A 15,060-nucleotide genomic window follows, 5' to 3' on the forward strand; every position below is an offset into this window, starting at 1 on the left:
GCTATAGAAAGACACTTGCTATAGAAAGACACTTAATATAGAAATATACTGTATATTAATAAAAATACCCTGGGTTGGATGAAAGTACCTCTGGAAATGGAGGGACAGCTGTGAAATACACCAGAAAAGTAGTTACTTGATGTAGTGAAGGGTTAATCAGTCTTTTATTTTGAAATTTACTTCAAATGGTTATACCAATTGAAGTAATAAGATTCTCAAAAGGGAGTTCTGGTTCTAACAGTGTGATAGACTAGATAAACTGAAAATCCTCTGTCAATAAATATTTTATTTATTTTACATAAACATTATTTTAGGTAAAATATATAAAATATTATTTTAGATGCATAGCTTATAAAGTATTGAAATCACAAAGGGTCACAAACAAAGCAGAATATAAAAACCAGAGAAGTAAACATGTGAGCTGAAGTTATGTTGCCTGGTGGTGATGGAAAGTTGCTGGCCTCAGTAATCCAGAGACCTGGATATTGAAGAGTTATTGAGGAGGGAACCGGTGGTGTGGACCTGGGAAGTGTGTACCTAGGGTGTTGTAATTGCCTATCTGCGTATCTACATGAGGAAATCTCCAGAAACTTTGTCTTAGCCTGGGCTCTGAGTGGTGGAGAGGAGCTGGACCCCTGAGAATTCTAACCACTGACTTCATGGCATAGGATGCTGCTTCTTCCTGCCCCCCACCACAGAGAAACAGACAAAAGAAGAGAATTAAATCAAGAATTGAATAAAATATAAGGAGTGAAATCTCGTGAGCAAAGAAATTCATAAATGTGGGTAAATCTTAGCATTGACTGTATAGAAAAACAACAACAATAATAGAAAAATAAGACTAATTTGGATGTTTTAAAAAGATGGAAGTAAAAATTTGGACAATCAAAATGTAACCCAGGTTTTGGAGGAGTATTGATGAAATGGAAAACAATCTAAGGTTTTTGTATAATCTGTGTAACAATATTAATTAACTTTATCCTTCAAGTCATACGTTCATTCTACAATTTTAAGCATAATCATTAAAGAATAGAAATAGAATCTCTACTTCCAAACCTACAGTAGGAGAGAAAACTCAATCTGTATTAAAAAGAACTCAATCTATAGCAGGCAGGAAACGAGGAAATGAAGAACCATAGAAAAACTCAGGATTAAAAGTAAAAACTAAGGTGATGAGAGTTAATCCAAACATCTGACTAATCTGAACACAGTAAATTGAAACAGATTAAATTTACCAGTTCAAAGACCAAATCCCCTGATTGGGTTATTTTATTAAAATTTTAAAAGTTTTCAGCTAAATGTTGTATAAAAACTATTTAGTTTTTTTTTTTTTTCTTTTGGTTCTTTCCTACTACCATTAATTTAGACAACCATTTTGTGAAAAGAGATTGAAGTAAAGCAGATCAGTAAAGACTAAAGCAAATTAATTCTCACAAAATAAATATTCACATATTTTTACAGGTGCTTAGTTTGGCTATACGTAAACTTAGCAAACTAGGAAATAATTTTCTACTACGTTGAGGAAATAATTTTCTACTGCGTTTTGAGTATGTATTTCAGTCTTTTATTTCTAGTGTGGGCATGCCCATTTTATATTTCTAAAGCCATTTAGATTTGCAAGACATTGCCTCTGAATTTAGATTTATGATGTTTGAATAATTTTATAAAAATCTAATTTTTAAAAAAATATCACCTACTAAGCAGAAGAGGAAAACAGTTCCTTAAATTTCCCTGGTAATTAGCACACATTTTATTATGTAGAAACTGATTCTAAAGAAGGCAAACCGTGAAACCAGGAAATTTTGCCCACATTTTGTGCTTATTTAATGTTATATAAGCCACTGTGAATATTTTAGATTGTGTGGTTTATGTTTATCTGTAACCTACTACAGTAGTATAGTAATAAAACTGTATATTCCACAAGTAATTCATTGTGTATACTTTCAGATGAATTCAAATAACAAACACAAACATTAAAACTTTTCTATACAGGATACATATTTTTCTGCGTTTCCAAGTGATAAAGCTTATAATGATATCATTGTTTAGCCACTAATGTCTATGTATAGAACATTGTACTGGGTCGTATTAGTGAGTATGAAGATTTACACAATATTTTCCCTGTTGCCAGTCTAGTTTTAGAAACAGCACAAGAGAAACTCTTTTAGAGGAAACACATTTTCTTCCATCTAAGATAATTAAAACCAACAAATCATGAACATACACAAATAGATATTATTGGAAAAAATAGGTGTTATTGATATTTTGGAATGGATTTGGGGGTGGTCATAGTAGCGATTTGTAAAAGTTTTTATTTGCCCATGAACTTTGGAATTAAGCATTAAAAATTCATTAATATACTCTCTTCCTACCATAAAAAGAGATAAATTTGGGAAAAAATAAATGAAGTCATTTTTTCATAGTGATCAATAATAAAATTATTAATTTGCAAATTCTGTCTCATCAGATTTCTCAAGACTTGGCAGGTGGGAAGGAAAGCCAAATGTAGGGAGAGAAGAGGCTTAGAAAAGGGCTCCTGTTCCTCCTTGGGCTCTAACTAGAGCAGCTCTTACTTTAATCGGTTTTATATCCTGAGGTTCTAAGTAAGTTAAGCCAGGGAGGATACTGTTATAAATGTTTCTGCTACTTTTTCTTAACTGAGATTTTGTTTTTGTTTTTAATTTTGGGAAAATATGTTGATACATAACTGAGACTTCTTTTTAAAGGCCTTTTTTTTTTAGTACAGTTTTAGGTTCACAGCAAAATTGAGAGGGAGATAACAGAGTTCCCCTATGCCTCCTGCCCTACCCATGCATAACCCCCCATTATCAATATCTCCCTCCAGAGTGGTACATTTGTTACAATTGATGAATATACATTGACACATCATAATCACCAGTTCACTTGTGGTATTGTACGTTCTATGGATTTGGACAAATGTATTCATCATCATAGTATCATATAGAGTGTTTTCACTGCTCTAAAAATCCTCTGTGTTCTACCTTTAAGAACCTGATCAAGCTTCTAGAAATAAATCTGACAAAATTATGGAGGACTCCTATGACTGGATCCTTCTGGAATTTTTAACTCTCAGACTTGTCCACACTGAGCCTTCAGCAATTCACCTGTTACAGTTCAAATTTTTATACCCAGATTCTGGTTCCCCATGGCAATTTCTCCTTGTGAGTCTCTGCTCTGATAAGCTATGACTCCCTGTATTTGCTTTTGGCTTTCCAATCTTTGTGTCAGCGGTTGACCTTGGTGCTCACCTCTCTTATGGATCCTAGAATAGTTGTTGATTTTTTAGTCTGTTCACCTTTTAGTTGTTCTTAGGATGGAGTGTTAACTTCTAAGCATTTTATGTGTAGAACTGGAAAACTTATTCGTTTGTTTTTAACTGCTGCTGATTTGATGATTGTGGCTTAATCTCTAATGTACAGATAGATAGTTGCTACTTCTGTGACACTAGGGGAATATCACAGTTGCTTGTGCATCTTTTGAAGACTGGTAAGGAGGGGTGACTCATAAAGTAAAGCGTACATAATAGTGGGCTAAAGTTAATATGTCTTTCTAGGGTTTTATATACGGTAAAAAAAAATAAGCAATGACAATTTCTGATTCTTTCTCAAATGATGAACAAAGATCTAACAACCAGATTCAGAGCTGGTGTTAAAAGCAAATGCTTCCAAAGTATTCCATGTGCATTTGTATCATTTAACTTATACTTGCTTGATCTTTCTGTTTCCAAAGATTAGCTTTCTTTCAGATCTCTGAGGTGGTATGTTAGGATATCATCAAAGGCTTAAAGGACGTAAAAATGATTTAATTATTGTTTTTAAGAACAGTAATGATAGCTATATGAGATAAATATCAGTAACCAGTGGACCTGTGTGTTTTTAAATACTAAAGTTATTTGCCCTGCCTAAGGAAAGCTTTCTAAGGATTTCTCCAACTTGCTTTCTCATCCCAACCCTATCTTGGTGATATCCAAAAGCTGGAACATTGAGAATTTTTATAAATTCTCAAGCATCTGGGAAACCTGAAAATAGAATCGAGGATTTTAAAAATTCAGTTTGATCTCTGATTGGCCATATTGTCTTCTTGCTTTTTGGAACACAGTTTAGAGTGGCTGTGTCATAAACTGTATTTAAAAACTTTGACTTATCAGTTATAGTTGGTTTATTCTTACTTTAGTAGAAGGTAATGAACTGTTCATTAAACATTAAGTTCAATAAGATATTTCTACATCTATTCCAGACAAATTATTTCCACCCTATTATTTTAGCATATCAGCAATGATTACCTTATTAATGGTGAAACTGTGTTTGTTTGGGTGTTTTGCTTTGTTTTGGTTTGGTTTGGTTTATTTTTTTTAGTATCCCTATAGGAAAATTATTCATTGTACTGGAAATTGTTCTTTGTTGGTATTCCTCTTCATGGTTTTACAAGTAGCTTAGTTTGATTAAAAATTGAAGAAAAAGAAACAGATTCTGTTTACATTTACAAGGCCATGGGGGCATTTAAGCAAACAAATTTAGGGCCACCAATGGAACAAACATTATATTGCCTCCTGATGTGATGCAGTAGGAAGGACCATCAGTTTTATAGTAATCTTGTCAAAGCTATGTAATAAGAGCACAATAATGAGAAAACATTCAGACAAATTTAGACTTGTGGAACACTTTGCAAAACAACTAGCCTAGGTGCTTCAAAAATAATAGTATTATGAAAATGTTATATATAAAATGACAGTCATAGAAACTAAATACAGTGTGTGACCCTTTAGCAAAATTAAATAAATAGTTTTCAGGATATTTTTTAAACAGTTGGGATATTTGAATACAGAATACATATTAAATTCTATTCTCATGTCAATATTAATTTCTTGAATATGACATATGATATTGTTGAAGAGTTTTCTTCTTTTTAGAAAGTGGGTGCTGACATTTTTATAGGTAAAGTATCCTGATATTTAAAACTTACTTTCAGATGGTTCAAGGGGAAAAAAAAGTACGTGTGCTTGTTTGTTTTTAGAAGGGAGAATAAAGCAAATTTTGTAAAATGCTTACAGTTGGTAAGTCTAGATTGAAAGGTACAAAGGTATTCATTGTATTATTCTTTCTACTTTTCTGCAAATTTGAAATTTTTCAAAGTAAAAAAGGGGGAAAAGAAAAATAGAGATGGGATCATATACTAAATCTTCAAATTATTAAGACTATTAGAATTATAGTGACACTTCAGAAAGACTTCCCTTTTATAAAGGAAAGAAAATTATTGAGGACTTCACATACTTACCTAAATTATTTATATCATAATATTGCTAAAGTATATGCACAAATGTACAACTGAAGATCACCTTTGTGTGTTCCTAGCTCTTAAAGCAACTGTAAAGTCAAGTCAAATTCTAACTAAATACAGTGAAAATATAAAACCAAAAAAAGAAAAGAAACCCAACATGATAACATAATAACAGTAACGTGATAGCTAGTATATATTTTGCTGAAAATAAATCGCACATGGTAAGCTGGTTCTGAGTACTGCAGTACAGTTTCTTTTGAGGCTGCCATGTCTACAGAAACACCTGCATTTCTTACTCAGTCTCCACACTACTTTTCTCATTCCAGCTACTGAAAAATCTTTTTGCAATACACAATGACATAATTTAACCTTTACTTATACCCCTATATCTTTTGCATATTACATCTCCTTTTGCTTTTTTATTAGCCTGAGAATGAGGTAGTATATCATTATACTGTAGTATGCTATTTTATAGTATCATTATTTTCAGCTTATAAAATAACTTGAGAAATTAAAGAATTATTTTACTAAAATGTTTTTCAATTTTGAATTATTTACTGCAAGAGAGAAGTTTACTGTCTTTTACTGATAAATTTAACATGAGCACAGCGGATGAAGGAGGATTTTTTTCTTCCATTTTTACTCTAACACATGCCGAACAGATTACAGCTATACATTTGTACTTCCACAGGATAAGCTGAATGCTGTCATTTGAGGTGATCACTTAATGCAATTACAATAATAAACATAAACTGCAATGTGGGAATACTTTTCCATATAAGCAACAAAAATACTGGCAAATTTATAAAAATGAACTAACATTATAGTTATGGAAGCTTTGAAAACCAGCAGCCTTGTTGTCACCACTGGGGTAAAAACTGGTTTTGGAGCTTCTCAAAAATCCCCATTTCCAGATCACTTTCACTATTTGACCTGACTTACAACTCACTAGAAAAGAAAAAGCTCCATTTGCAAGATGTTGTTTCTGTTTGACCTGATTCAGAGTCTCCATGGGAAAAGACCTGTACCCAGGGTATTGTTGAAAACAATCAGATGTAGTATCACAACTATCAAAGGCTGTGATACCAGTTGGGGCAAACAAGAGCAAAACAATTTTGAGGAAAAAGAAAAATTTGAGAACTTTTTCTTCCCAATTTCAAAATTACAAAGCTGTAGTTATTAAGGCATTGTTGTACTGGCAGAAGAGTGGACATCTGTGGATCACTTGATTAGAATTAAGAATCCAGAAGAAAATCCTTATTTATAGTCCATTCATTTTCAACAGAGGTGCCAAAGCGGTTCATTGGGGAAAAAGTCTGTTCTCAAATGATACTGGGACAACTGGACTCATATCCATCCACGTGCAAAAAGATGACCTAAGACCTTTACTTCACACCATACACACAGAAATTAACTTAAAATTGATCACAGACTTAAACATAAGAACCAAAACAATAAAGCTGTTAGAAAAAAAATAGAAAAATCTTTAAGGGGCTTCCCTGGTGGCGCAGTGATTGAGAATCTGCCTGCCAATGCAGGGGACACAGGTTCAAGCCCTGGTCTGGGAAGATCCCACATGCCGCAGAGCGACTAGGCCCGTGAGCCACAACTACTGAGCGTGCGTGTCTGGAGCCTGTGCTCCGCAATGGGAGACGCCACGGTAGTGAGAGGCCCGCGCGCCACGATGAAGAGTGGCCCCCACTTGCCACAACTAGAGAAAGCCCTCGCACAGAAACGAAGACCCAACACAGCCAAAAATAAAATAAATAAATAAATTAATTAAAATACTTACTAAAAATAAAAAAAAAAATCTTTAAGACCTTGGATTAGTCAGTTTTCGTATTTGCAACACCAAGAGTGTGTTCTATGAAAGAAAAAAAGATAAATTGGACCTTATCAAAGTTCAAAACTTCCGTACTTATCTAAAAAGATAAGCAACAGAAAGGTTGAAAATATTTGCAAAGCACATTTTGGATGTGTATCCAAAATTTTCAAAGAACTCAAGTAAAGGAATTGAAACCATCATGTATTGCTGGTGGGAATGTGAAATGGTACAGTGACCAGTTCGTCAGTTTCTTAAAAAGCTAAACACAGAATTATCACGTGACACAGTAATTACACTTTTCAGATATCTACCTGAGACCTAAATAAATGTCCACACAAAGATTTGAATGCGATTGTTTATAGCAGCATTATTCACAATAACCAAAAAATGGAAACAAATATCCATAAACTGGTGAGTGGACAGACAAGATGTGGTATATCCATGCAATGGATACTGTTCAGCAATAGAAAATAATAAACTGCTGACACGTGTTAAAACATGGATGGGCTGCAAAAACATCATGTAAAGTGTAAGAAGCCATGCATACATAAAAGTCACATATTGTATGATTTCATTTATATAAAGTGTTCAGAAAAGGCAAACTTATGGAGGTAAAATATAGTGGCTGCCTAGGGTGGTGGGTGGTAAATGTGCATGAGGGATCTTACTGGGATGAAGAAAATGTTCTAAAACTGATTTATGGTGTTGGTTGCACCACTGGGTAACATTACTAAAAATCATTGAATTATGTACTTACAGTGAGTAGATTTTTATTATATGTAACATGTGTTTCAAGAAAGTGTATTTTAAAAAGCAAATGTGGGGGGCTTCCCTGGTGGCGCAGTGGTTGAGAGTCTGCCTGCCAATGCAGGGGACACGGGTTCGAGCCCTGGTCTGGGAAGATCCCACATGCCGCGGAGCAGCTGGGCCCATGAGCCACAATTACTGAGCCTGCGCGTCTGGAGCCTGTGCTCCACAACAAGAGAGGCCGCAATGGTGAGAGGCCCGCGCACCGCGATGAAGAGTGGCCCCCACTTGCCGCAACTAGAGAAAGCCCTCGCACAGAAACGAAGACTCAACACAGTCATAAATAAATAAATAAATAAATAAATAAAAGAACGTGAATTTCTTTAAAAAAAAAAAAAAAAAAGATTACTGCTAACCACAAAAAACCCAGACATCTCAAGTTAATGGTGTTAGTTCTTAAAAAAGCAAATGTGGGGAATAAAATTATATTGCATTTTGTTTAACCAGAAACCCAAAATGTTTACATTATTTTTATAAAGCCATCAAAATGTAAGGATACGTTAAAATTTTTCCAGTTATTTTGAATCCTTAATACTGTTTCTAGAGCCAGGATCTCAAGAAATATCAGTGGAACTCCCTTTCAGACTGACATTGGCATATGTATATACACTTTTTTACACAACCATAGTCTCCTAGATTCAAAACAGAAAACGTGCTGTATCTTCTTATCTTTGAAAAGGAGTCATTGCCCTTAGTTTTCTGACTGTTATAGGTGGGATGTTGTTTCTTAAACATTTGATGAAAAACACCCAAACCAGTTAAAATAAGCTTTGCTTTCCATTTCTTCATTTACTACATTATTCTCTTTTTGTTTGTTTTGTTTTATTTTAGATCACTGTGTTCACTACTATGATCTTCGTAACACTAAACAGCCAATCATGGTATTCAAAGGACACCGAAAAGCAGTCTCTTATGCAAAGTTTGTGAGTGGTGAGGAAATTGTCTCTGCGTGAGTATTACCCTTTTCAGAAGTTGAGCTTAACATGCCATCATTTACCAGTTTGTAATGTCACCGTGGGTTTTGTGAAGAATAACACTGTGGTATATGCACTTTTTCTTAAATAGTAGATTTTTATAACTTGTCTAATTAAAATACATGTATACTCTAGTCTGTATTGCTCACTTTTATATGTTATTTGTGAATAAAATCCAGATGATACTATTTTTTAATGTTGCCCCTTTAAACATTTGAACTTCAGATTGGATTTCAGCCCCTGCTCCTTAAAAAGAGAGAAGCAATATAGTCGATGCAGTAGAATGAGAAGTGTTTTATTTATTTAAGACCACTAATATGTTATTATATATTTATCTATATTGCAGTATAGTAGTATCATTTTTGGTTTTAAACAATATTTGGTTGACTTTCATGATTCCATGTTATTTGATCTCCCTATGATTTCGTGGTGAGTTTTAAATATGTTTTGAAGAGAACTTTCTAAATATGACTGCTTACACCTGACGAATATCCTTTGAGAAACCTTCTGAACTAAAGAATCATAAAATAAGCTTTTAGTTGTCTTTTATTTTGTTGAAGGAAACAAGGTGTCAACCAGGTAAATCTCAATTGCTAAAATACTGTTGAGTAAGCTTTTCTACTAAGAGACAGTCCCTTCTTTCTGTTATCCATATCATTGTTCTCTTTATTTTGTATTATTCTAGTAAATACCCATTCTCAGTCTCCTTTTTTTATACATATTATTTCTTCTCAAGCCTAATTGTACATTGTTTTCTTTCTTTCACATAGTTTCTAATATCTCTTAGGAGATTATTAATGCCAGTGCCTTATACTTGGGATCTCCCACCACATCTGCCTCCATACTGGTTGCTCTAGATAAGAACTTGGTAATTTGAGTTGATTTAACAAGGTAATTTGAATTGAGTTACAAAAAGGGAAAAAAAGAAAGTGAGAGCTGAGCTTTCTAAGAGGAGTTAATAGAGGAAATTAGTTCACAAATCTAAATTAAGTGGTAACCAGTCAAAAAGTATCCCATCTTTAGGAGTAATAATGGGCAGTAAATAATTAAAATTTTATTCAGATTCAAATATCAATGATAGATTATATGTTAAAAGTATTTTTCTTAAATTACAGACTTATAAGTGTTGAATCAATTAGTTTGATTTCAACTAGTTGAAGTATATGTATACTTAATTGTATAAATTGGAAATCTTAGTTGACCTTTTTAATGCAGATTTGTGGTTTGTATATTCACCAGTCTTTTTTCCTTCTTAGTTTTTATAAATCATGATGATTTTCCTCTTGGACATATTTGTGTTAGAAGTATGTAAGACATTTACCCACAAGTATGTTTGGAAATATTAAAAAGTAATATTAAACTATATACATATTGCTGCAGCCTCTGAATTCTTGGACTATGCACACACACACACACACACACACACACACACACACACATATAGAGGGATTTTCAATGCAATATTGTTGAGCAAAAAACAAATTTAAAACAACATAAATGTCAGAAATTCCCTGGCAGTCCAGTGGTTAGCACTCTGCGCTTCTACTGCTGGGTCCTGGGTTCGATCCCAGGTCGGGGAACTAAGATCCCGCAAGCCACGTGGCATGGCCAAAAAAACCCAAAAAACAACATAAATGTCTAAGAATAGATGATGAGAAGCAATAGAGAAGTGTTTGGAGTTTGGCCTCTGAAATAAGACAGTTTCAATCTTGGCTCTACTATTTACTATCTGTGGTACCTTGAAAATATCCTTAACCGTCTAAATCTGTTTCCTCACCTCTGAAATGGAGCTAATAATACTACTTATGTTGTGAATCTCTGAGTAAACTAATCTGTGTAAAACATTTAGCGTGGTGCCCTATGCTGTGAATGTTAGAGCAAGAGAAAAGATAATTTCTTGTATAGTCATTAATAAAGATATAGAAACATATTTATTTTACATAAACAATGTAAAACAAATTGTTGAACGAGGAAGAAGCACTTTACAAAACAATATATGTTGTATGATCCAATTTTTGTAACAAAAAGTCAGAAGAAAACAAAAACATGGTATTTTATTCAAATCCTAAGACTGTGTGATAGGATTAGCAGTGATTTTTATATTCAGTTAATTTTTGATTAATAGCTGCATTTGCGTATTATTTTATTAAGATAAACTATATAGACCATTCAACCATTCATAGTGTTCCACCCCTGTAGGTACAACTAAGCTGTGAAAATATCAATAGTTTATATTCAGTATACTAATATAATTCAACAGTTGAAAAGTAAATCAAATCAACTGGAACAACTGAAATTAAGCACAACTGCCAATAGAGCTCCCTTGTTGTTTGATGGTGATGGTATGATGGCTAATGTTTGTTAATTCCTACATGCCCAGGTACTATTGAAAGCATTTAAAATGAATTAATTTAATTTTTGCAGTATCTTATAGAATTCATCTAATTCTGTAAGATAGGAATCATTATATTTCACATTTAACTGATGACAAAATTGAGGCCAAAGAGGTTGTATAACTTTCCTAAGGTCAAAAGCAAACTAATGGCATATTGACCATTCTGACTCAAGACAGTCTAGCTCCAGAGTCTGCATTCTCAACCACCAAACTGGATTTCCTCTAATTAGTAGTGATGGGTTTCATGTAATGAGATCTTAAAGTTGTTCTAACTTTTTGTGTTTATCTCAGTTCAACAGACAGCCAGCTAAAGCTGTGGAATGTAGGGAAGCCATACTGTCTACGTTCCTTCAAGGGTCATATCAATGAAAAAAACTTTGTAGGCCTCGCTTCCAATGGAGATTATATAGCTTGTGGTAAGTGAAACTGTCGTTTCCTGGAACTTTTAAATAGATATCTGTCACTGAAATTGCATTCAATGGAATAGACTACATACCAATTCAGGAAATGATCTATACATTCAGAAGGTAGCATGTTGGATTTTCCTCGGATTAGAAAAAGCATTAGTCCTTCTCTCCTTCACTGAGCACAAGCCCTGACCACATGAAATAGCATAAGATTGTTAAATACGTTTTGTAGTTGTTCTCCGGTAAAATATAATTTCTATAGATGTTATGTAGAAGACAGAAAATATTAGTTTCTGCTGATATCTTAATTTTGGAGACATTTGTCTTCTAAAGCTTGATGTTCATTTTCCCCTATATAATGTTCCCTTCAATAAGCAGTCTGTTTGGGTAGTCTTGATCTGTTATACTAGGACTTTCATTGTTGATAATTTATACAAATTTAAATTAGAAGTAGAAAAATCAAATTTGGTACTGTTCAAATGCTTTAATACATCTGATGCCTTAATATATGAATGTTCGTCAGTACTTTCAAGTGACTTGGCCTTTTATTCAGTAAAGTTGACTATCTCTACATATATATGAACCTAAACCCTGTCAAAGCAAATCTCTTACTTTGATAGACTGCTCAAAAATATAGGTTTCTAGACTACTCATCTTTTATTGGGAAATGGGAAATAAGTTTTGTAGATTATTAAAATCTGCCTTTTTTAAGTGCTATAACTTTCTTATTTCCCTCTAGATAAAAATCTTTATAAATGTAATTCAAGGTCATGCTATAATAACACACTTCTGGTTCTTCTCTAGACCTCTGCTAAAATGATTTTTATATCAGTATTGTTATATCATTTGACAGTGGGTTATTTCTTTAGATTTGGAAAGTATAAGTTTTTTTCTGTGAATCCTTTTCTCATATGATTCCCAAGAAATCCTGTGCTCTGGTCTTTCATATTTACCATAAAAAATTATTAGTCTTTGACCTTAAACATTGAGTGATAGTTACCTTATGAATGTGATATCCTAACTCTAAGTTCTCCCACTCTAAAAAAATTATTTTTAAATTTTTTTCAGGAAGCGAGAACAACTCTCTTTACCTGTACTATAAAGGACTTTCTAAGACTTTGCTAACTTTTAAGTTTGATACGGTCAAAAGTGTTCTGGACAAAGACCGAAAAGAAGATGATACAAATGAGTTCGTTAGCGCTGTGTGCTGGAGGGCACTGCCAGATGGGGTGAGTTTTTATATCAGTTTTTTCACCTTGGTGTCTCATATAATGCATTGTATTTACGTATACACAGGTAAGTTTTTTTAAGTTTAAAATATAAATTGATATGTTATATACATTTTCTTTTTTGCTTAGTATTGCATCACCAAAAGAAACAGGCAGTTTAGAAAGTAGTAATTGAAATGTCACTAATGGAACAGTAATTGGAATGTCACTTCATGCTGACATGCTGTCTCCCCTGTGTGCCCATAGCATCATGTACATACCTCTGTTACAGCATTATCACATTATCTCTATCTCTTCTCCTATAGGACTGGAAATTTCTCCAGAAAACACACTGTGTCTCATTTTCCTTATTAGTCACATGCAATATAGGCTCAGTAAACATTCAGCTGAACCTGGTATTGTATTAGAAGGAAAAAAATTGATGTAGGTAAAGGAGAGAGTGGCCTGTATGTATACCTAATTAAATACTATTTCAGGATAGAATTGCTCTCTACAAAATACGTTTATACAAGAATATTAAACACATTCAGTTAACAAGCAAGTTGCACTTCTAGGTTGCCCCAAAAAAAAGTTTCCTCAAACTTTTCATTTATTCATACATTTTAAAATACAAGCTTTCTCATAAGTTATATGAAGAAATAATCGTTTTTATTGTCTTGATTTTGTAAACATTAGTCATGCATTAATGTCATCTTTTTAAAAAATAGCTTTTTAGGTGCTGACTTGGTTTTAGTTTTGACACCAAAAAATTCTACTTGATGGTTACTTTAAGACATCTGAGTTCCAGGTACAGTTTAATTAGGTATATTCAAGCTATCTTGTTTACAGTTCTGTTCCTCAACTTCAGTTTTGGCAATGGCAGACTAGGTGATTTGGACCAACTCTCCCTCTAAGTAGAAGTGGAAAAGTTAGACCAAGTGTTCAATATATATATTTTAAAAACCAAAACCTGTTTTAAGTCATTGGAAAGTAAACAAGATAGGAAAGAATTACCAGTCTAGGAATGTGAGCCTGGCTTTTGAGTATTCTTTTCCCCTGGGAGCATTTGCCAATTTTGGTAGAATGGCTGAGAGCACTTATGGTAGCTTCACGGGGGCACAGGGAATGGAGTCTAGTGCTCACCACCATATGGGTGAACTCACCTTGGTTTAGGTCCCCAAAGGGCTCTAGTCTAGGGTAAAGCAGTAGAAGATAAGCCCCCAGTGATTTTGCAACTCAACTTCAGATCATATCAATCCTGAGTAAATTGAGGTGATCTTAGATTGCTAGTGTTAGCAAATGCAAAATTAAATCCTCTCTGCAAGAAAACCTTCTAAAGAGGATCATCTCAGAATTTTATTTTTTTCAAAATTGCAAGTATAACTAGGACACAACAAAAAATAAACAGACATAGGAAAAGGCAACACGACATGAATAAATTTAGTATAAGCATTGAACAATAGAAACAAAATCACAGCAGCTCTGGATATTATCAGACATAGCCTGAAAATAACCATGCTGACAAGATGAAAGACAAGGTTGAAAATTTCAATTGGGAAATTAAAAGTATTTTTAAAATGAAAATTCTAGAACTAAAAAAATATAATTGCCAAAATTAAGAACTTAGTGGATGGGTTGAGTGGAAGATAAGACACAGTTGAAAAGAGAACTAATGAACTTTTAGGCAAGTTAGAAGAAAATATATAGAAGGAAGCATGAGAGACAAAAAATGATGAAAAAAAAAGAGAACAGAGATAGAGGTTGAAGTAAGAAAGTTGAACATATTCAGTAGGAGACCTAAAAGGGGAGAGAAATAATGCAGCCAAAGCAGATATTAGAAATCATTATTGTTGAAAGCTTTACAAAATTGCTGAAAGGCAGTAAGGCAGAGATTCAATAAGCCTTCATACCCCAGAGAATAAATGACTTGAAACTTACATTGTGAGTACAGATTTAATATCAGATCTGGACCCTGAACAGACCAGGCCTGCTGAAAATCTGACCTTGGGTCTGCCTTCTCATAGCACTCTTCTGTGGAAATAAATTAAGACAAATAAGGAATGTTATGTGCTAAGAGCTAGTTGTCTCTTAAATTTATTATGAACCCTCATCTGTATTGCCCCTGGACTGAGAGAATTGTGAGTTG

The 15,060-nt window shown here is 33.6% G+C and overlaps 1 protein-coding gene across 4 annotated transcripts in view; it reads left to right on the forward strand.

The window, feature by feature from the left end:
* Positions 1-15,060, forward strand: part of COP1 (COP1 E3 ubiquitin ligase) — a 268,642-nt gene that overhangs the window by 189,935 nt on the left and 63,647 nt on the right. For all 4 annotated transcript variants that reach the window (XM_082385646.1, XM_082385645.1, XM_082385644.1 and 1 more), the window contains 3 exons: positions 8,762-8,879; positions 11,591-11,715; positions 12,775-12,935. In XM_082385646.1, coding sequence (XP_082241772.1) covers positions 8,762-8,879; positions 11,591-11,715; positions 12,775-12,935 — 404 coding nt within the window. The remainder of the gene's footprint in view (positions 1-8,761; positions 8,880-11,590; positions 11,716-12,774; positions 12,936-15,060) is intronic.

The sequence above is a fragment of the Balaenoptera borealis genome, assembly GCF_965194805.1.
Source record: "Balaenoptera borealis genome assembly, chromosome: 1".
Classification (NCBI taxonomy): Eukaryota; Metazoa; Chordata; class Mammalia; order Artiodactyla; family Balaenopteridae; genus Balaenoptera; species Balaenoptera borealis.